Source organism: Thamnophis sirtalis, unplaced genomic scaffold (genome assembly GCF_051295495.1).
Source record: "Thamnophis sirtalis isolate CommonGarterSnake01/CBP01778 unplaced genomic scaffold, rThaSir2_p1.2 scaffold_3, whole genome shotgun sequence".
Classification (NCBI taxonomy): Eukaryota; Metazoa; Chordata; class Lepidosauria; order Squamata; family Natricidae; genus Thamnophis; species Thamnophis sirtalis.
The window spans coordinates 30,462,750-30,484,893 of NW_028261383.1; the positions used below are offsets into that span (position 1 = coordinate 30,462,750).

Consider the following 22,144-nt stretch of genomic DNA (forward strand, 5'->3'; position numbering starts at 1 on the left):
CTGTTGATCATCTGCTTTCTCTCATTCCAATGATGACTGCTGGTATAATGTCATCCTGCTTATAGAGATAGTCCTCAACTTACACTGCTTCATTTAGTGGCCATTCAAAGTTACAATGACACTGTTTTGACCCAGCCTTAGCAAGTAATGGTAAGCCGCTTACTCATGAGTACAAACAAACCCCTTTTCAAACAGGGTAGGAACAGTCTTTTAGTTCATGTGGATTTAAAAAAAAAAATCAAACGTAATTAGTTCCAACAGACCTGGCCAAGAAATCCGAATTGCTTGCTGCATCCTAAAAGTGAACGTTTATACGTGACAACTGCTAGCTGCAGTTCAGCAGTTTGAATCCCACCAGGCTCAAGGTTGACTCAGCCTTCCATCCTTCCGAGGTGGGTAAAATGAGGACCCGGATTGTTGGGAGCAAGATGCCGACTCTGTAAACTGCTTAGAGAGGGCTGTTAAAGTGCTATGGAGCGGTATATAAGTCTAAGTGCTATTGCTATAGGGAGGGGTGGACAAATTTTGAAGGTAAGTTGTCCCAGAGGTGGAGACCATCACTGAAAAGGTTTAGCAGAGAGATCCTGAAGATGACGTTCCTTTAAATTTGGGGTCACCAGGCTTAGAAAGGGCTGTAAAAGTACCGTGAAGAGGTATATAAGTCTATGTGCTATTGCTAGTAACATCCCTGCTCTAAAGGATTGTATGGATTCTGGGAATTGAGGTCCAACCATCTTCAAGCTTCCATGGTTGAAAAACGTTGCACTGAAGGATCGTATATCAGCCCTTGGGACATATCAGCTCTTCGAACAGTTGCTTGTGGGCATTTCTGCATAGATGATAGCAGGCGTCCCCTCCTTTCTCTGACTCTGGCATTGCTCTGGCTCCTTGAGTTGTAGCACTGAGTATTGGATTCCTTCTGCTCCCTAAAAAAAAAAACAGAAGGGGGGGAAAGAGAGATCAAAATACCAAGGCCCCTGCGGTCAATATATAGCAAACTTTTTCAACCACCATCCAAGTTACTGAATTTGAACTCAGGTTAAGGACCACACCGTATAGTCAAAGTTTTCAAGAAGAGACTGGATTGCTATCAGTCAGAAATGGTGTCGGGTCTCCTGCTTGGGTGGGTGGGGGGGTCGGGATTGGACTAGATAACCTACAAGTTCCCTTCCCGTTCTGTTCATCTGTTAAAGAGTTATTTTGATGTTTTCTCACTGGAGAACTCAGATCTTAGGATAGCGACGTGCAAATCAGGGGCTCCCCCAAAGAAGAGGGGATCAAACAGTGGTGGGTTCCTACCAGTTCAGATCAGTTCGGCCAAACTGGTAGTGGTTTGGTGGCCTGGTCCACTGGAACCAGCAGCGACCCAGGCCTGCCACGCCCCTGAACTGGTCCTCCTGTAAGCGCCACCAGCTTGTTTTTTGCTTCTGCACATGCGCAGAGCAATTTTTATTGCTCTGCGCATGCACGCAAAGCGTGCGCATGCACGGCACATCCACAAGCGAACCATCAGTAGAGACTGCTGGAACCCACCCCTGGGGTCAACCTATTCTCCAAGGCACCTGAAGGCAGGACAACAAGCAATGGATGGAAACTACGGAGAGAGAATCAACTTACAATAAGGAGAAATTTCCCTGTTGGGGAGAACAATTAACGGAATAAAACTGACTGAATCTAGATGTTCTGCTTCGGATACCACGAAAACTCCTTCCAAAGGAAAACAGATCATAAAGAGGATGTCTAGTGTCCCAGACAATCCTCTGAACCCTGCTCAAGCATCACTTACGTGCTGCGTCCTGAAGAGAAGGAAGTGAACTACCGATGATCTTTTCTGCTGTCCTCACCACTCTCTGCACCACTTTCCTCTCCGAAACAATAATGCTTCCAAACCAGACTGTCATGCAACAGGACAGGATGCTCTCAATCATCCCTCTATAGCAGAAGTGTCGAACTCATTACATGACATATCGTGACCTACCCTCCTCCCTTTGCTAAACCGGACTTGGGCCCCACGGGCCACAAGTTTGACGTCCCTGCTCTATAGGAAGTGGTAAGGACCTAGGAAGGAAGATGAACTTTTCTCATGGGATGCAGAAGATCCAGAAGACCACCAGGTGGCAGCAAAGGAACATCCCTAGTGTCTATCACAGGCCCTTTTAAGTACAAGTAGTCCTTGACTTATCACCACACAGGAGCCAAAAATCACAGGTGTTACATGAATCACTGCAGTTAAGTGAACCATGTGGTTGTTAAGCAAATCTGGTTTTCCCCACTTAACTTTGCCCATCAGCAGCCACCTGGGAAAGTTAAACATGACTTCGGGACACCACAACTGCCATAAATACATGCCAGGTGACAAGTACCCAAATTTTGTTCATGTGATCATGCGGACACTGTGACAGTCATGTGAAAAATGGTCATAAGTCATTTTTTCCAGTGCCATTTGTAACTTTGAATGGTGACTAAACAGACGGTTGTAAGTCAAGGACTATCTTGATGAGCCGTGGCGGCGCGGTGGTTAGAATGCAGCATTGGAGCCTAATTCTGCCCACTGCTACCAATTCGATCTTGACCACCTCAAGGTTGACTCAGTAAAATGAGGACCCAGATTCTTGGGGGACAATATGCTGACTCTGTAAACTGCTTAGAGCGGGCTGTAAAGCACTATGAAGCGGTATATAAGTCTGTGCTTTTGCTACCTATATTCTGAAGACATTGGGCTCCAAAACACAAGAGAGCCAACACCAGCAACACAACAACACAGCCCCTTATGCAACACACACAGAGGCATTCACAGATTAGTACTCATTGCGTACCACTTCAGGTGGTCCTTGACTTACAACAGTTCTTTAGTGACCATTCCAAGTTACAACGGCACTGCAAAAAGTGACTTATGACCATTTTTCACACTTACAACAGTTGCATCATCCCTATGATCACATGATCAAAACTGAGACACTTGGCGACTGACTCATATTTATGACAGTTGCGGTGTCCCAGGGTCACGTGATCACCTTTTGCAACCTCGTTACTAACTTAACAACTGCAGTGATTCACTTAACAACTATGGCAAGAAAGATTAGTAAAATGGGGTGAAACATACATAACAAATGTTTCGTTTAGCAATGGAAATTTTGGGCTCAGTTGTGGTTGTAACTCAGGGGCTACCTGTAGTAGATCTCTACTTCCAAAGTCTTGAGGGACCTTCCTTGGAAGCATTTAAATCTGGATAGGTGCAGGTCTAAAACTGCCTTCAAGGAATGAGCCTAACAGTCTGAATAGAATAGAATAATAGAGTTGGAAGGGACCTTGGAGGTCTTCTAGTCCAACCCCTTGCTTAAGCAGGAAACTGGTTATCCAACATCTTCTTAAAAACTTCCAGTGTTGGAGCATTTACAACTTCTGGAGGCAAGTTGTTCCACGGATTAATTGTTCTCACTGTCAGGAAATTTCTCCTTAGTGCTAAGTTGCTTCTCTCCTTGATTAGTTTCCCTCCATTCCTTCTTGTCCTGCCCTCAGGTGCTTTGAAGAATAGCTTGACCTCCTCTTCTTTGTAGCGGCCCCTCAAATATTGGAACACTGCCATCATGTCACCCCTAGTCCTTTTCATCAAACTAGAAATACCCAATTCCAGCAACTGTTCTTTATATGTTTTAGCAGGACAGAAATGGGTGAGGTGAAACAAAAGGGGAAATCTTTTCATCTTTCTCTTCAAGTGCCAAAGTATTGTTGCCAGAGCAAAGGAAAGATTAGAATCCAAAAAGCCATTTCTTAAACTGGCTTTATTTGCAGCCACGTTAGGCATGGGAGACAAATAGTTGGCCAGGGCAATGCATAAACTCCCACTACTTTCTGAAGGAACTGGCCTAATATGCAAATATATGTAAATTAACTTGTAGAATATTTTAAATTTATAATAGCTTGCATTTGAGAAATAGGTCGCTTTGTCTCCATCTGGAATGGGCATCATGCCACTCTTTCTGGTATTAGAAATGGCATATATTAATCTAGTCAATAATTAACCTAACAATCAGAAACAGTAGCAGTAGCAGAGAGCTTACCTCATTCATCTCTATGTCTTTCTCCTTCCCTTGGTTTTCTAGGGGTTTTTCCAGATCTAAGATTGAAAGATATTAGCAATTTCAACAGAACAATATATAGCAACTCACTCTGACTTGTTGCAGATCTGATCAGGGGTGGGCTTCAAAAATTTCAAAAAGGTGCTGTCTGCCTGGTTGCTGGGTGGGCGTGGCCATAGTGGGCATGGCCTAGTCGGCCTTCTGCACCACGGGGGGGGGGGAGTGTTTTCGCCTTCCCCAGGCTCCGGAGGCTTTCCTCAAGACTCTGAGAGGGTGAAAACTGCTTCCCCCAGGCTCCAGTGGCCCTCCGGAGGCTGGAAATGGGCTCATTTCTGGTCTTCCAGAACTTCTGAGAGGCCCGTTTTCCCCCTTCCCCGAGCCTCCGTGCGGACCCTGCACTTATCTCGCATCCGAAACAGGCCGCGTGGAGAATCCTGGGAGGAGCGAGGTGGGAGGGGTGGGGCATGGGGGAGGGATTTGGAGATTCTCTGAACCAGCCGTAACATTAGCTACAGGTTCTCCCGAAACAGGACGAACCTGTAGCAGCCCATCCCTGGATCTGGTCAATAACTATTTTCCCAGGCATCTATTCTGAAAAGATGGACTGGGATAACTCACTGTGTCCAATTCCAATTCACCATGGGCACCTCACTGGAGGCCAAGTTCCCATGGCCAACTCATCGCGGGATAACTCACCAGCAAATATTTTAAAAATATTTTAATTTTCATCGTTCACCTTTAATTTTCTCCCTCCTTTGGCATCTTTTCTTTAATGACTATGTTCCAACATTTCTTCGACATTAGTGTAACTCTTGGAAAGTTGTCCTAGCCCAACTTCATTGGACTTCAGTCATCATATCATGTCACAAGATAGTTTTGCTTAGTTTTGGCTTAGTTCAATATGGGAATCCTACCACCGTCAGGGCTAACATTCAGTTACTCTGTGGTACTACCTGCTGCTGGCGTCTCGCCATAGAAACATGGGGGTTGGGGTTGGGGAGTGGGGGCTGTGGAATGGGACAGCAGTGTTACCATGGGTTACCCTAAGGAAACAAAACCATCCTGTGAGAATAGCCACCTGTTTCAAGGTCAGCAAAGGAATCAGCCAGCTGTAAAGACAGGGACTATTTCCCAAAACAATTTGCAATACCTAATTACACACTTCTTGATAAATGGTGTTGGGGATGTGTAGAAGGGAACAGGGAAAACTTTGGGTGATAAACCTCAGATCTAGCTTCGCTTCTTCTGTAACCACTAGCAATTATGTCAGGGTAATGATGATTTAATAGCTGACCAGCTGCTATAATACTGTAATGCTGTAATGATCATACAATGGTAGGGATGAATCAGCAAGATTATTTGACTGTTACCACTTTAAGAGTCTGTATTATAAGAGAGCCCCTGTTGGGGTGTAACTCTCTCTCCAAGTCCACGTGTGCTTCTGTGCTGTAATTGACTGCTGTTTGTTTGAGGTTAGACTAAAAGTACATGTATGTATATATGCTTTGTGGATAAAACCGCTATTTGAATACAAATCTCTGTGTAATGTATTTGCTCCTGGGTTGTCTCACATAGTCACAGTGTGCATACACTAACAAATTATTGCAAGAGTTGAATATGCCATAAACTAAGCAAGAATGTCTAGATCAGGGGTGTCAAACTCGATTTCATTGAGGGCTGCATCAGGGTTATATTTGATCTTGGGGTGCTGGGGGGACCCGGGCCAGATCAAAGCACTCAGGGACCGAATTTGATCCGCGGGCTTTGAGTTTGACACTCCTGGCCTAGGTTAAGATCTCAGCAAGGGCAGATTATAATCCAAAGTAATAGAACTATACAGATAAATAAGGGTGCATATGTGTATATTATACACTTGAAGAATAAAAGGGACAACCCAACTAAACAAGGATACACACACATCTAGTCTTGCAAATTGGATTAGAGGGTGTGTATATATAAATATCCTAAATCAGCTTGTACCAATCTCTCCAAAGCAGCGTTTCTCCACCTTGGCAACTTGAAGATATGTGAACTTCCAACCCCCACAATTCATACAGTGTTTTTTTGTGCAATATTTCTCAACTTAGATGAGAATGATGGCTGGGAAATTCTGGAAGTTGAAGTCCACACATCTTCAAGTTGCAAAGATTGGGAAGCACTGTTCTAAAGGTTGTCACTAAATTGCCATTTTTAAGGTGACCTAACTTTTAAAATATCCTAAAAAATATGAGAACAAATCAGAATTACTTAGGAAATCTTAATTAATTTTCTATTCTATCAAATACAGTTTGATAGATACACCCACTTTAGAATGCAACCTCCAGCATACATCTTAAAGGCCAGTTGTATCAGTTGGTCCCAAAGACGTTCTGTCTCAAATAAACAAAATCAGCAGTTTATTCATCAGGTGTGTTATAATCAGAATAGAAAAAGTGGTACAGAGTTTGAAGGCTCTTTACTTCAGCCAGTAAAATAAGAAACAGTTGTGGACCTCATAATACTGATTGTTAACAATGCACAGGTTTGCACTGTCCTAAGCAGTACCAGGGAAATGAAAAATGAGAAAAACTCCTTTATTACAGTGATAGACCAGAAAAAGGGGGAGAAAAACAGAAGTTTAAATACTGTACTCACCAAATGAATTCTGAATCACTTGTGATTTTGGCTCCTTTGCACTTTTATTGGGGCTTAAAAGGAAGACAGAGAAAATATCGTTTATAATATTAATACAAACAAGAAAAACCTAGCTAAATCAGATATTTAATGTTTGCTGGAACATATAGGATAAAGTATGGCAAAATCAAATAATTTTAGAATCTGGGGGGTGCCTTAAGGATCATCTCACCCAAACCCTGGTTTGCCCCCCAAAATAAAAGAAATCTTCCCTGTAAGGCATGGGTGTCAAACTTGCCACATCATGCTGCTGTCACATGATATTTCACAATCTTTTCCCCCTTCGCGGAGCTGGGGTGGGCGTGGCCTGCATGTGACGCATCCGGCCCATGGGCAGTCAGTTTGACACCCCTGCTATAGGGGAATCGATTGACGTGCCCTACCTATAGCTCACTTGGAGGCTTTCATCCAGGGGTGGGTTCCGGCAGTCACTACTGCCGGTTTGCTTGTGGGCGCGCTGTGCACGCTTGATGCGTGCTATGCATGCATACGTAGTACAATAAAAATTGTTCTGTGCATGCGCAGAAGCAAAAAACAAGATGGTGGTGCTTATGGCACCGCCCAGACAACCAGTTTGGGGGCATGGCAGCAGGGGTGAGTTCTGGCTTGTGTTACTGCCGGTTTGCTCAGGGACGTGTTATATGTGTATTATGCACGCATGCATAGTAGTAAAAAAAAATGCTTCTGCGCATGTGCAGAAGCAAATAACAAGATGGCGGCATCTATGGCGTCTCCGATAGAACAAGTTCAGGGGCGTGGCCAGCCGAGTTACTTCCTACTCGGCCAAACCAGTCTGAACCAGTAGGAAGCTACCTCTGCATGGCAGACCTGGGTTGCTGCCAGTTCCAGCAACCCACGCCGCCAAACCACTACCAACTCGGCCGAACCGGTCCGAACCAGTCCGAACCCACCACTGCTTTCATCCCTTTCTAATGATATCACCTTTCTGAAGGCTTATTCTATTTATCTTGTGGGAAGTTATCATCCAGCCTTCTCCCAGAAAAATGAAATATCCTAGGAAATATTGAAAAGGCAGAATATTTCTCTGGATGTGAAAAGATAGAAACATGTTTTAAAAGACAGAATAGTTGCCTGTAGCTTTCTGCCCATCCACACTTTGTCAATAGGCCATTGAGAAGGCCAGGCTAGCCCACTTTACATAATAAAGACTTCCCCACTGCAGCTGTAGGGGGAAGGGATATTACTCAACTCTCCAAATGGCATATGAGAACTCATACCTGTATTCAAAACACAGCCTAGAGAGTAGCCCCCTGCATGGCACCATGGGAATCTGACAACCAATCAGAATACATTTCTTACACAGGAACAGGAAACAGAGAGGTGGGACTAAACAGGGTATAAAAAGCCTAGCAAGCCCCTCCTTCAGCCCTTCTCTTCTTCTCCATCAACATTGAAGCATGTGATCACCTTTTCTGTCTAGGGCTCAAGCCATGTGGCCCTGTCCAACAATAAACCATCTTTCCAAGCAGCCTCCATGTCTCCAGTGTCTTTTTCCCCACCTGGAGCTGAACCCAGAAGCAGATTTCTTTCAACAATCTAAAGCTGTGTTTAAATAAAAGCCACAATGTAGGTGACATAAAGCTCTGAGGACTTCCCAGAATTCTCTGGCCCTCAGCCTGGTTGCGGATTCTGGGAATTGACATTTGCACATCTTAAAGGTTGCCAAGGTTGAGAAACACTGATCTAAATGGAAAACAACTAGCTCCCTGAAATGAGCTTTATAATATTGCAGGGGGTTCCAATTTTAGGCCCAGAATGACTTGTGCTCTCCTAAAAGAGATATGTTTGTAATCTGGAACTCCCAGTTCCTATTAGATCACAGAAAGGCTTCACTCAAGCCCCCATGGCCTCAGTATCTGACTACTGAAACTGATGCTACATGGGACTGTCCTTGAAGATCACCTGGAAAGTACAGCTGTGCAGCAGCGCACATCCTGATGCGAGTGACGCAATTCTCCCAAACAACATCTGCATTTAGGTAGCTTTATCTGTTCCAGGATGGAATTTAAGGTGCTAAAAATAGCTTTTAAATTTGTACATGGCTTATCTGTTTACTCCCAGTAGAATCTACTAAATAGAACCTTTTGTCAATCACACTAAGTTGACCAGGCCAGGAAATCAACAGGAAAGCTAAAATTCTTTTATTGACATTGATTATAATAAGAGGATCTTACATATCTGATTGTGGTGTACCTTCTTCCCCTTCTTATGCTCCATTGAACTAAGACGGTGTCTGAGTCTTTTCTGAATATGATTGATCTGTTGTGGACTTAATGTAATTTTCACTTCTCATCACTTTGATAATGGAGCTCACATATCTCCGTCAAGGTCGTCTTCCTTTGGTTCCATGATATTTTGTTGGCCATGCCACCCATGTTAGATATTTCCCCCTGCTGACAGGCTGCAAGAGGTTTCCACCAAGGTCCTCTGTTCCAGTGGGATCAGAGGTTGAATCTGATTGGCTGAGAGGTCTGACAGATCCCTTTAAAAGGGGATGCTGCCCGACCATTCCCCAGCCGGATGTTTACTTGACCTGTAATAAAGAGCTGTTGTTCACTTAGCCTTTTGTGCCTCCTTTACCCGATCTAACAGGCCAGATTGCAAAGATTTCACCCCAGAAGAAGATAACGGTGAGCTGTTTCTGCCCAGCCTCCCACCATCATGGAAATCAAGGAAGTAACATCCCTACAACTCAGAGGTGGTATTCAGCAGGTCTGGAGAAATGGTAGTGGAAATTTTGAGTAGTTTGGAGAACTGGTAAATACCCCCTCTGACTGCCCCCGCTCCCATTTATTCTCTGCCTCCCAAGTCCCAGCTGATTGGGAGAATATGGAGATTTTACAGTATCCTTCCCCTGGAGTGGGGTGGAAATAGAGATTTTACAGTATCCTTCCCCTGGAGGGGTGGAAATGAAGATTTTACAGTATCCTTACCCTGGAGGGGTGGAAATGAAGATTTTACAGTATCCTTCTCCTGGAGGGGTAGAAATGGAGATTTTACAGTATCCTTACCCTGGAGGGGTGGAAATTGAGATTTTACAGTATCCTTACCCTGGAGGGGTGGAAATGGAGATTTTACAGTATCCTTACCCTGGAGGGGTGGAAATGAAGATTTTACAGTATCCTTCTCCTGGAGGGGTAGAAATGGAGATTTTACAGTATCCTTACCCTGGAGGGGTGGAAATGGAGATTTTACAGTATCCTTACCCTGGAGGGGTGGAAATGAAGATTTTACAGTATCCTTCTCCTGGAGGGGTAGAAATGGAGATTTTACAGTATCCTTACCCTGGAGGGGTGGAAATGAAGATTTTACAGTATCCTTCTCCTGGAGGGGTAGAAATGCAGATTTTACAGTATCCTTACCCTGGAGGGGTGGAAATGGAGATTTTACAGTATCCTTCCCCTGGAGGGGTAGAAATGAAGATTTTACAGTATCCTTACCCTGGAGGGGTGGAAATGGAGATTTTACAGTATCCTTTCCCTGGATGGGATGGGAATATTTTACAGTATCTTTCCCCTGCCACACCCACAAAGCCATGCCATGCCCACAAAGCCATGCCCACAGAACCGGTAGTAAAAAGTGTTGAATCCCACCACTGTTACAACTACCAGGAATTGAACTGAATGCAAGGGAGACATTCTTTCTTTTTTTAAAAAAATCTTTACCTAGTTCTCCGTGATAGAAGCTTTTGCCAGAGAACAAATATAGTCACCACCATCCCTAGGAGAGCGATAATTCCTATCACACAACCGACAATGATTTGGATCATTAACTTCTTGCCTGTATCTTGGAGAGACATAAAATAGAACAGGGTTAAGGAGGTTACTCCACGTCAGTCAAAAAAGTCAAGATGGCAGTCTCCATCATATAGTTGAAACCCACATTGCCTATGTGTAAATTGTTTTAATTTTTTTTTTTTAAAGTGTGGGCAATCCTCAACTTATGACCACAATTGAGCCCAAAATTTCCGTTGTTCCGTGAGTTTTGCCCCACTTCACGATCTTTCTTGCCACAGTGCTTAAGTGAATCACTGCAGGTGTTAAAGTGAGTCACCCAGTTGTTAAGTAAATCGGGCTCCCCTGTTGATTTTGCTTGTCAGAAGATCGCAAATGGTTGTCACATGACCCTGGAACACTGCAACCGTCGTAAATATGAGCCAACTGCCAAGCACCTGAATTTTGATCTCATGATCTTGGGGATGCTGCAAAGGTCATAACTGTGAAAAATGCTCAGAAATCACATTTTTCAGTGCTGTGTATTCTGTAATTTACTGCACTGAAAAAGGTTGGGAGTTAATGCCTTTTTTCCCTTTTTACTCCCACTTCTTCTTCTTTCCTTTTCCTTTTCCCTTCCCCTTTCCCCTATTATCTTTATTTGTATTTGCATTTTATATCATGATATATTTCTCTTTAAGAAAATCTATAGAGCACATCAGTGGTGGGATTCAAATAATTTAACAACCGGTTCTCTGCCCTAATGACCAACTGGGTAGGTGTGGCTTGGTGGTCATGTGACTGGGTGGGCATGGCCAATTCAACATCACTTATGTCGATGGGCGCTTCGTCTTAGCTGTTACAATGATAATAAGGGTTAACCGGAGAGACAGTTTCTGTAAGCAGGGCAATAAAGATTAGGCTAGAAACAACACCAGAATGTTTCCTTCCTGCCTTCCTTACAGGATTAGCTTTGTAAAGTGGAAAAAAACAAAAAAGAGATTTCTTCCAACAACCGGTTCTCTGAACTGCTTAGAAAGTTAACAACCAGTTCTCCCGAATGGGTGCGAACTGGCTGAATCCCACCACTGGAGCACATGGTAAAAGTTGGAGCTTTAATTGAACATCAAGACAGAATCTTGCAAGGTTGAAGTCACCAAATTCCAATTGCCACTTTTGATCCCTTGGGGTGGTGGGCCCTTCCTATGTTTCTTTCTCTGGCTGTTAAGCCAGTGGGGGCTGCTTCAGAAAGAACATAGAATCCTAGGTCTGGAAGGGAGCTAAGAGGTCTTCTAGTCCAACCCCCTGGTCCAGGCAGGAGCCTTTACCATCCCAGTCAAACACGGTTCAGTCTATTTTTGCAACCCTCCAGTGATGGATGTCCCAAAGGTGCTCTTTCAGGAGGCAACTGGATTGTTTTTTAGTTTTATAGATTAACAGAGTTGGAAGGGACCCTGTAGGTCATCTAGTCCAACCCCCTGCCCAAGCAGGAGACCCTACACCCGGATGGCGAACCTATGGCACAGGTGGAAGGTGTGTCTTATACTATGAAAAATACGGTATATTGTAGTTTCAAATAACGTGAGAGAGGGGATCAACTGTGAAAACCAATCCTGTAATCCACACAGCTTCAACACTAACTTTGTCTTGGAAAACCACCCTTGTGTTGGTTGAGTGCCTGAAATGTTATAGCAGGGATGTCAAAGTCAAGGCCCGTGGGCCGGATCCGGCCCACAATGTGGTTAGATCCGGTCCACAGGGCCATCCCGGTCTACCCACATCGCTTCAGCCTGGTCTACTCAATGGGAAGAGGAAACATCAGACCAGCGTGCCTTCGGCCCAGTCTACCCAATGCAAAGAGGAAAAATCCAGCAGTTTGGGGAGTGGCATCAAGCTGGCCACGCCCACCCAGTCAACCACACCCACCCAGTCAACCACGCCCACCCAGTCAACCACGCCCACCCAGTCAACCACACCCACACAGTCAACCACGCCCACACAGTCAACCATGCCCACCTAGTCCCCGAGGTCAACCACAGCCCTGATATAGCCCTCAATGAAATTGAGTTTGACACCCCTGTATTATAGGTTGCCCCTACCTGTTTGAATGCAACTGAACCATAATCCATGCAGCTGGTTGTTCTGATATGGGTAGGGCATAAATCTTATACTCACCCAATGGTGCTGGGGTAGACCAGGGCATTTCCTCAGTCTCTGATCTCTCTGAAACTCTGGATTCCTTTTCCAAGCAATAGCCGTCAGATTGTGTAGGACATCTGGCATTGCTGCATTTCCAGAGACCATAATATTGGGGATTGTCTTTCACGAAGTATACATTTTTTAGTTTCTTTACATGAATGTCATCATTAACTTTTTTCCCATTTAGAGTCCAGGTGATGCTAGTTTTTTTGTGACCTCGGACTGGCAGATTGTGATCACAAGAATTGCAGGTCAACTTTATTTCCTGTTCACTTCCATGAGAATTCTTGGTAACCTCCATTCCACGTCGATTATCTGTCAGAAATACCGACATGTTATTCCTTCAAAGTTTTGCAAATACAGAGGTAAAGATAAACGTCTATGGAGATTCCTAATCATCCAAACCAGGTCGTGGTTTGTCTCAAAGGTGCTTTTTCCAAAAAGCAACTGGACTTTCTGGGGTTTTTTTTTCTTTGAAAACATCTCACTTCTTATCCAAGAAGCTTCTTCAGTTCTAACTGAAAAAAGTTAGAACTGAAGAAGCTTCTTGGATGGAAAGTGAAATGTTTTTTTAAAAAAAATCAAGGGAGTCCAGTTGTTCTGACCGAGGCTTCCCAAGAGCATGAAGCAAATTCCTTGTCCCGACAAAAAAACCCCTTTTATTAATTTACTGTGAATTCTGCTCATTCACATCCAGTAAAGTCTTTCCAGGGAGGATTTACAGTCACAGACCTTATCTGTCATAGACAGCTGACAGCCGATATCTGCAAAACCTGAGAAGGAGTCTTGGAGAGTCACGAACCAATTAAGCGAACTAATTGTCTCCTGAAAACTCCCCTCCCCTCTCGCTCCTCTTTTATTTCCTCTGGGAGGAGCCATTCATCTTACACCTGTGGCCTTACTCCCAAGTCAACCCCTGTTCTTTAGTTGTTCCCTTCGTCTGGCAACTCTGTGCATGCACACATTGGGAACAGGCTCCAGCTGTTCGTCTGCCTCACTGATGTCTGATTCTGAAGGCAGCCAATAACTGGCATACGGCTCTGGCTCCCTCTCTGCCTCTGACACAGACCCCTCATCAGAGCCTTCCCCAGACTTCAGGGCTGGCCCATGTTCCTCCCCAACCCCCTCACTGTCCGAATCTGCTGCCAGTTCCACTGTGGGGCCACAACATCAGCAGTGGCCTTCTAAACCTTCATAAATGACTTAGATGAGGAAATAGAAGGGAAACTCATCAAATTTGCAGAGGACACTAAGCTGACAGCCAACACCCGAGAAGACAAGCTCAGGATCCCAAAAGATCTTGACAGACTTGAACAATGGGCCCTATCTAATAAAATGAATTGTCATGTGGAGAAAAGCAAAGTTTTACATTTAAGCAGGAAAAATCAAACGTATAAGTACAGATTAGGAGAGACTTGGCTCAAAAACAACAAGTATGAGAGGGACCTTGCAGTCCTAGTGGACAATCACTTAATGATGAGCTAGCCATGTGCGGCGGCAGCCAAAACAGCTAATAGAATCTTTGGTTGTATAAACAGAGGGATAGAATCAAAATCACGTGAAGCATTAGTACAGCTTTATAAAGCTTTAGTAAGACCACACAGCTTTAGTAAGACCAAACTGGAATATTGCATCCAGTTTGGGCCACTACATTACCAAAAAGATGTTGAGATTTTGGAAACAGTGCAAAGAAGAACAACTAAGATTATTAAAGGCCTGGAGAGTAAAACATATGAAGAACAGTTTGCAGGATTTGGGTTTGGCTAGTCTAGAGAAAAGAAGGACTAAGGGGGACATGGTAGCAGTATTCCAGTATTTGAGGGGCTGCCACAAAGAAGAGAGGGTCAATTTATTTTCCAAAGCACCAGAAGGCAGGACAAGAAACAATAGATGGAAACTAATCAAGGAAAAAAGCAACCTAGAACTAAGGAGAAACTTCCTAACAGTAAGAACAGTGAAACAGTGAAACAACTTGCCTCCAGAAATTGTGGGTGCTTCATCACTGGAGTTTTTAAAGGGACTATACAGGGGAGCGCAGGGGGGGGGCGTGCGTGGGCGTGCCACACCCGTAATGCTATGCACGCATGCCACCCCTGCTTTTGCCACTGTTTTTTCGCCCTCCCCAGGCTCCTGAGACTTTCTAGGGTCCTGGGGAGGGCAAAAACAATCCCCACCCCAGTCTCCCCAAAGGCCCTCTGGAGGCTTCAGGAGCTTCCCTGAAGCCTCCGGAGGGCGAAAAATGTGCCTACAGGGAACCTGGAAGTTCGGAAATGGTGACTTCCGGTTTGTCCGTAGGGCCGGTTTTTGACCTCCGGAGCCTTCAGGAGGCTTTCCTGAGGGCGAAAAACGGCCCTACGGATAAACCAGAAGTTCTTTCCTAAATATCTGGTTTGCCCATAGGGCCAGTTTTTCATGCTCCAGAGGCTTCCTTGAAGCCTCTGGAGGGTGAAAGATGGCCTCAAAAGAAGGCCGAACTGGAGCTGACAGGGCAATGCCTCGCGTGCCCTAACAAATGGCTCCGTGTGTCATGGGTATAGGACAGTGTTTCTCAACCTTGGCAATTTGAAGATGTCCGGACATCTGGTTGGGGAATTCTGGGAGTTGAAGTCCGGACATCTTCAAGTTGCCAAGGTTGAGAAACACTGGTATAGGATCTCCTGCTTGAGCAGGAGGCTGGAGTAGAAGATCTTCGAGGTCCCTTCCAGCTCTATTCTATATACATATTGAACTAAAGTGCAGTTAGCTCAGTATTTCTCAAACTTGGCAACTTTAAGATGGTGTGGACGTCAACTCTCAGAATTCATTAGGGGAATTGTGGGAGTTGAGGTTCACACATTTTGAAGTTTATTGTATTGCCCCCAGCTATCCAGCAAATCACAATGAATTTAGGAGAATCAGACAGGCAAAAGTTCCTCATCTAATCATGAAGGAATCCGTCTGAAGAAATGAGAAATACTAGCCGACTTTATTTTTTTAATAGGTTAACAGGTAGTCCTCGAGTTACGACCACAACGTAGTGAATTTTACAACCTTTCTTGCCATAGTTGTTAAGTGAATCACTGGAGTGGTTAAGCAAATCATTTGTTCGTCAAGCAAATCTGGCTTCTCTCGTTGATTTTGCTCGCCTGGGGATGATGACATGGCTCAGGGACAGTGCAACTGTCATAAATACATGCCAGTTTCCAAGTGTCTGAATTTTGATCATGTGATCCCAGAGATGCTGCAACCCTTGTAAGTGTGAAAAACAATTGTCACATTTTTCAGTGGTGTTGTAACTTTGAACGATCACTAAACAAATAGTCGTAAGTTGAGGACTATCTGTATCATCAATGATATCTAAATAGAAGCTTCTTGATTGGGGAAATATGCTCTCTGTCAATCATATACTGGGGATGAAACCATTGTCATCATGTCCTTGATTTCCTGTAACAAAGACAGGTAGGAGGGGTGCTGGAGATCATCTAGACTTGGCTCAGTAAAATCTATGAAATACAATATGGCAAACAAATAGCCAGGTTGTCTTTGTTTAAGCCTCCATTGTATGGGAACCTACCTGTGCTTTTCTGTGATCAAACAATAGATTTGGAATATTTATTTGGATTTATTTGTTTGTCCCAAATTTCTTTTTTTCTGTAATTTATTTATTTAGATTTTTTTTTTACCTTGCCTTTATTATTTTTATAAATAACTCAAGGCATTGAACATACCTAATACTTCCTCCTCCTTATTTTTTTCCCCACAACAACAACCCTGTGAGGTGAGTTGAACTGAGAGAGAGTGACTGGCCCAAAGTCACCGAACCGGCTTTCACATCTAAGGTGGGACTAGAACCCACCGTCTCCTGGTTTCTATTCTGGTGCTTTAATCACTGGACCATTCACTGATTCTAGCTGGGTCTTCCAGAGCAGCAAAGGACAAATCTGGCTTATCCTCTAAGGCAGTGGTTCTCAACCTTCCCAATGCCGCAACCCTTTAAATACAGTTTCTTATGTTGTGGTGACCCCTAACCATAAAATTGGTGTCTCGGTTCCTAAGACCATTGAAAATATGTGGTTTCCGATGGTCTTAGGCAACCCCTGTGAAAGGGTCATTCGACCCCCAAAGGGGTCCCGACCCACAGGTTGAGAACCACTGCTCTAAGGAAAGCCTTTCAGGTATTTGGAGGCCTTTATCATCCATCAATCCACCCATCCTATCCATCCATCCCATCCATCCACCCACCCACCCATCCATCCATCCATCCTATCCATCCATCCTATCCATCCATCCTATCCAGTGCCTTAATGACTACCTGGGTAGGTGGGGCTCGGTGGTCATGTGACTGGGTGGGCTTGGCCAACTCAAGGTCACTCAGGTCAATGGGCGCTTCGCCTTAGCTGTTACAATGTAACAAGGGTTAACCGGAGGGGTAGTTTCTGTAAGCAGGGCAATAAAGATTAGGAGATTTCTTCCAAAAATTGGTTCTTTGAACTACTTAGAAAGTTACCAACCGATTTTCCCGAATAGGTGCGAACTGGCTGAATCCCACCACTGATCCTATCCATCCATCTATCTAATATGTCATTCTTATCTATCTATCTATCTATCTATCTATCTATCTATCTATCTATCTATCTATCTATCTATCTATCTATCTATCTATCTATCTATCTGACATATATCTGGTCTTTATTTTTATTCAGTCAAAGTGGCACACATATCTAATGTCAGCTGGCTGGGGAATTCTGGGAGTTGAAGTCCACATATCTTAAAGTTGCCAAGTCTAAAAAGTACTGGTCTGAAATTACAAGTGTGGACCATTCAAACCCAGGGTGTGTATTAAGGCCCACACACTGACATTCCTTCAAGCCAACTGGCCATCCAGGTGTGTGGAGGCCTTCTAAAAGACATCAGAGCCATTTTCAAATAGCCTACTGCTATCATTTGGTGCCATGAGAATATTCAACATCTACTTCCCAAAGCCCTAAAATGCCCCTGTTTTTTTATTACCAGATTTCACCACGATGGAGATAAAGGATGAGTTTTTTCTTCCATCAAAACAATAGAAAGTGCCAGAGTCATTCATGTGTTGGAGCGGGACAATGAGGGAGAAATTTCCATTATTTTCTTCTACCCTCATCTTTTGAAATCTCTTCAGCATTTCATTAGTGTACGTCGTGTTAGAAATCACACTGCAGATTTCTATCAGGCCCATTTTTAGGTCTGCACAAATGGGGTAACGGGGAATCCAGTACCATATGAGTCGGACATTTTTCAGGTCACATGGAATTGAATACTTATCTCCAGCAACAACTTCTGTATCTGAAATTATGAGAATAAAAATGTTAACTAATCATTCTTTACACAAACCACACACACACACACACACACACACACACACACACACACACACACACACACACACACTACAAACCCAGTCCCGAATACCAAAATCACAATTTTTCTGTGATTCTGGGCAGTGGTGGGATTCAAATAATTTAACAACCGGTTCTCTGCCCTAATGACCAATTGGGTAGGTGTGGCTTGGTGGTCATGTGACTGGCTGGGCGTGGCCAACTCAACATCACTTATGTCAATGGACGCTTCGTCTTAGCTGTTAGAATGTAACAAGGGTTAACCGGAGGGGCAGTTTCTGTAATCAGGGCAATAAAGATTAGGCTAGAAACAACACCAGAATGTTTCCTTCCTGCCTTCCTTACAGGATTAGCCCTGTAAAGTGGGGAAAAACAAAATGAGATTTCTTCCAACAACCGGTTCTCCGAACTGCTTAGAACGTTAACAACCAGTTCTCCCGAATAGGTGCAAACTGGCTGAATCCCACCACTGATTCTGGGGCATTGCATCAGGAGAGGGAGGAGATGCCAAAACAGTCAAGATGGCATATATGCATACATATATATATACATACATACTACATACATACATACATACATACATACATACATACATACATACATACCATACGTGGCACGACAAAACCGCGCTGGTCAAAATCGCGGTGATAAAATCATCACCGCACGTCATCACCGCCGCGACAACAGCACGGCAATAGAAGGGCGCTTTAAAACGGCGCCGCGGCAGAAAGCCGACTTCAATTAAGGTAAGCGTTAGGATTAGGTTTAGGGGTTTGTTTTAGGGTTAGGTTTAGGGTTAGGTTTAGGTTTAGGGTTAGGTTTAGGGTTAGGGTTAGGGTTAGGGTTAGGGTTAGGGTTAGGTTTAGCGTTAGGGTTAGGTTTAGGTTTAGGTTTAGGTTTAGGTTTAGGTTTAGGTTTAGGTTTAGGGTTAGGGTTAGGGTTAGGGTTAGGGTTAGGGTTAGGGTTAGGGTTAGGTTTAGCGTTAGGGTTAGGTTTAGGTTTAGGTTTAGGGTTAGGTTTAGGTTTAGGTTTAGGTTTAGGGTTAGGGTTAGGTTTAGGGTTAGGTTTAGGGTTAGGGTTAGGTTTAGGGTACTGAGTGCTTGGGAATGCGCGAATTTGCCCTCCGCGATTATGTCATCGCGGTAGGGTCGCGTTTTTCCTTAGCACTTAGAACGGCGCGAATTAGTCTTCGCGCTTATATCTCCGCGGATAAAGGCTTCGCGGATTTGTGGTGGAACCCATACCATATACATACATAAAAATATGTTTTCTTTGTGCCAGGAATCACAATTCCTAATTTAATCACAATGGACCCAATTGATTTACCGTAATTTATTTAGAACGACATAGCTTTATATTTTATCAAAACCTTTAAATTTTTTAAAATATTAAATTAATAATTTAATGAGCCATTTTGGCTCAGCATTCCATCTTTCTGAGGACAATAAAATGAGGACCCAGATTATTGGGGACAATATGCTGACACTGCTTGCTGAGAACTCCAAAGCATTGTGAAGCATTACTTATTTAGTGTATGGCAAATGTATGGATTTATAGTAGTTCAAATGTTAATGTCCACTCCACCCAGCTATTCAAGGACATGGTGGTTTTTTAAAAAAAAAATCAGACATTGGGCCAGTGAAAGCTCTTTCTGGACATTCGGACACAATCTGATGGATATTTTGTTGAGGAGCACCACAGCCACACTTCTGGCAGACACCATGCAGGGTGCGGATCCTGTTCAGAGTCGTCCAATGCTGGCGAGAAAGGTCAGAACCTAGCACCTTTTGTGTAGGGTCATCTACGTAACTGCCTGTATCTGGGCGTTCAGCAGCCCATTTGGCTTTCCACCGTGTGTTGATGTCAAAGTTGTCAGACAACTGTTGAGCGAGTGCCAGAGAGGGCTTCCTGGATTGAAGCCTGCCAATTGATAGATGAGGAAAACCAGCATGCGCAGGAAGAAGTGGGCTTCTCATAATCTCGTGGTACTCCTTCACTAAGGCTTCCTGCCTACGTAGGGCTGGTGGTGCAATGTGCCTCAAGACGGGGACCAGCAAGTAGGAGTAGATTTTATGCAACCTCATTGCTTATGATCCTCATGGTAGGTGAAGTGGTAAATCTAAGTGCTTTGCTTTTACTATTCCCCTTTTCTAGTTCCTGCATTTCTGAAACAAGGCGAAACAAGATGTATTTGTTTGCCATATTTATATGGCTGCCCATTGTCCAAAAAGCATCTGTGGGTGCCATACAACGTTCAATTGTTTGCTGGATTTAGTGGTGCCTTAGCCACTATGAAGGGACACAATGGCTCAGTGGCTAAGATACTGAGCTTGTCAATCAGAAAGGTCGGCAGGTCAGCGGTTTGAATCCCTAGCGCCTCATAACGGCGTGAGCTCCCGTTACTTATCCCAGCTTCTGCCAACCTAGCAGTTTGAAAGCATGTAAAAATGCAAGTAGAAAACTAGGGACCACCTTTGGTGGGAAAGTAACGGCGTTCCATGTGCCTTCGGCATTTAGTCATGCCAGTCACATGACCACAGAGACATCTTTGGACAGCGCTGGCTCTTTGGCTTTGAAATGGAGATAAGCACTGCCCCCTAGAGTTTGGAACGACGAGCACATATGTGCTAGGGGAACCTTTACTTAACCACTAAATCCAACATCATCCTTTTATTAATTTTAATTTTCTAAATTAAAATATGGTCCCCACCTGTAATGCCACCCTGCTGTACCAGCCTGTAGCTGCCTTCAACCTGGACTGGACTGGGCTAAAGGGGACTTCACTGGCTATTGAAGATCAGGTCGAACACAGGCGTCAGAGTCACTGAGGTACTTTAACAGGCTTTATTAACACTGAACACAAGCTCAGAACAAGAGCAGCACTTCGCCCTGCTTGACAGCTATTTATACAGGAGCTGTCAAGCAGGGCAAGGCAACCAATAGAAACCTTTTAAAATCCCGCTTTCAGCCCAACGCATCTAAACCAATAGGCATGAGTCTTTGGTTGCCAGGCTGTCAGTCATAAGTCAAGGACTTGTGGCCGGTTATAAGTTGAGGACTTTAGACCAGTCGAGGACTTCACATTGACTGCAAGATGATCAGACAGCTAAAGCTTACCTTGGAGAGGCTGCATAGTTGTCCCTTCCAGGGTGACAGCAGCCACGATGGCTGGAATTAAGAGAAAGAGCTTCATTGGAGGGCAAAGGCTGGAATAGAGAAACGGCACAGCTTTGGCCACTTGTAAAGAGGAACTGGGGAAGCTGGAGGGGAAAGAGAAACCACAGATGTTGTCAACAAGTTATGAGAAAGGAGAAGGGAAACAAAAGATATGATTTTTTTGCAAATATCTTCAATACCGGACAAATAATCTTGACTTTGTGACCCTCTAAGAGGGTCTTGTGGGACATCCAGGGAGTCTCAGACCACACTTTAAAAAACACTTGTCTAGATGAAAACTGTCTAGGTTATCAACATTTTGGAGGGTTTTTTCTCCCAGCGGAGCATTTTGCAACTTCATTTCTCAGTATTCTCTTAGCCTTCTGCTTATGTTCAGGAGCTCACAAACTCACAAAGGTTCCTGTTCGGTTCAAACCTGCAACAATATTTTCCACCAGAGACATATTCCTTGTGTGTCCAATAAAGAATTCTATTCCATTCCATTGGCCAATAAAGAATTCTATTCCATTCCATTGGCCAATAAAGAATTCTATTCCATTCCATTGGCCAATAAAGAATTCTATTCCATTCCATTGGCCAATAAAGAATTCTATTCCATTCCATTGGCCAATAAAGAATTCTATTCCATTCCATTGGCCAATAAAGAATTCTATTCCATTCCATTGGCCAATAAAGAATTCTATTCCATTCCATTGGCCAATAAAGAATTCTATTCCATTCCATTGTAAGAACTTAGCACCCACCCCCTCATAGAAAAATGAAATATTTTAGGAAATATTAAAAGAACAGAATATTTCCCCTAAAAGGGAGGCAGAAACTCACCCCCCCCCCTTTGTCAATAGGCCATTAAGGCCTGAGCCAGTCTATTCTACATAACAAAGATCTACTTCCTGCAGATAGAGCCATAATAGGAATCCTAAAGCCTTTT

At 43.9% G+C, this 22,144-nt stretch overlaps 1 protein-coding gene across 1 annotated transcript; it reads right to left on the reverse strand.

The window, feature by feature from the left end:
• Positions 1 to 429: 429 nt before the first annotated feature.
• On the reverse strand, positions 430 to 21,232 carry LOC106550643 (uncharacterized). The gene is made up of 7 exons (XM_087707777.1): positions 21,157 to 21,232; positions 17,675 to 17,977; positions 12,662 to 13,000; positions 10,439 to 10,559; positions 6,714 to 6,766; positions 4,062 to 4,117; positions 430 to 926 (listed from the first exon to the last, which is right to left on the reverse strand). Exons 1-7 carry the CDS (start codon positions 21,230 to 21,232, stop codon positions 798 to 800), a joined length of 1,077 nt encoding a protein of 358 aa, XP_087563903.1. The 3' UTR covers positions 430 to 797.
• Positions 21,233 to 22,144: the final 912 nt, after the last annotated feature.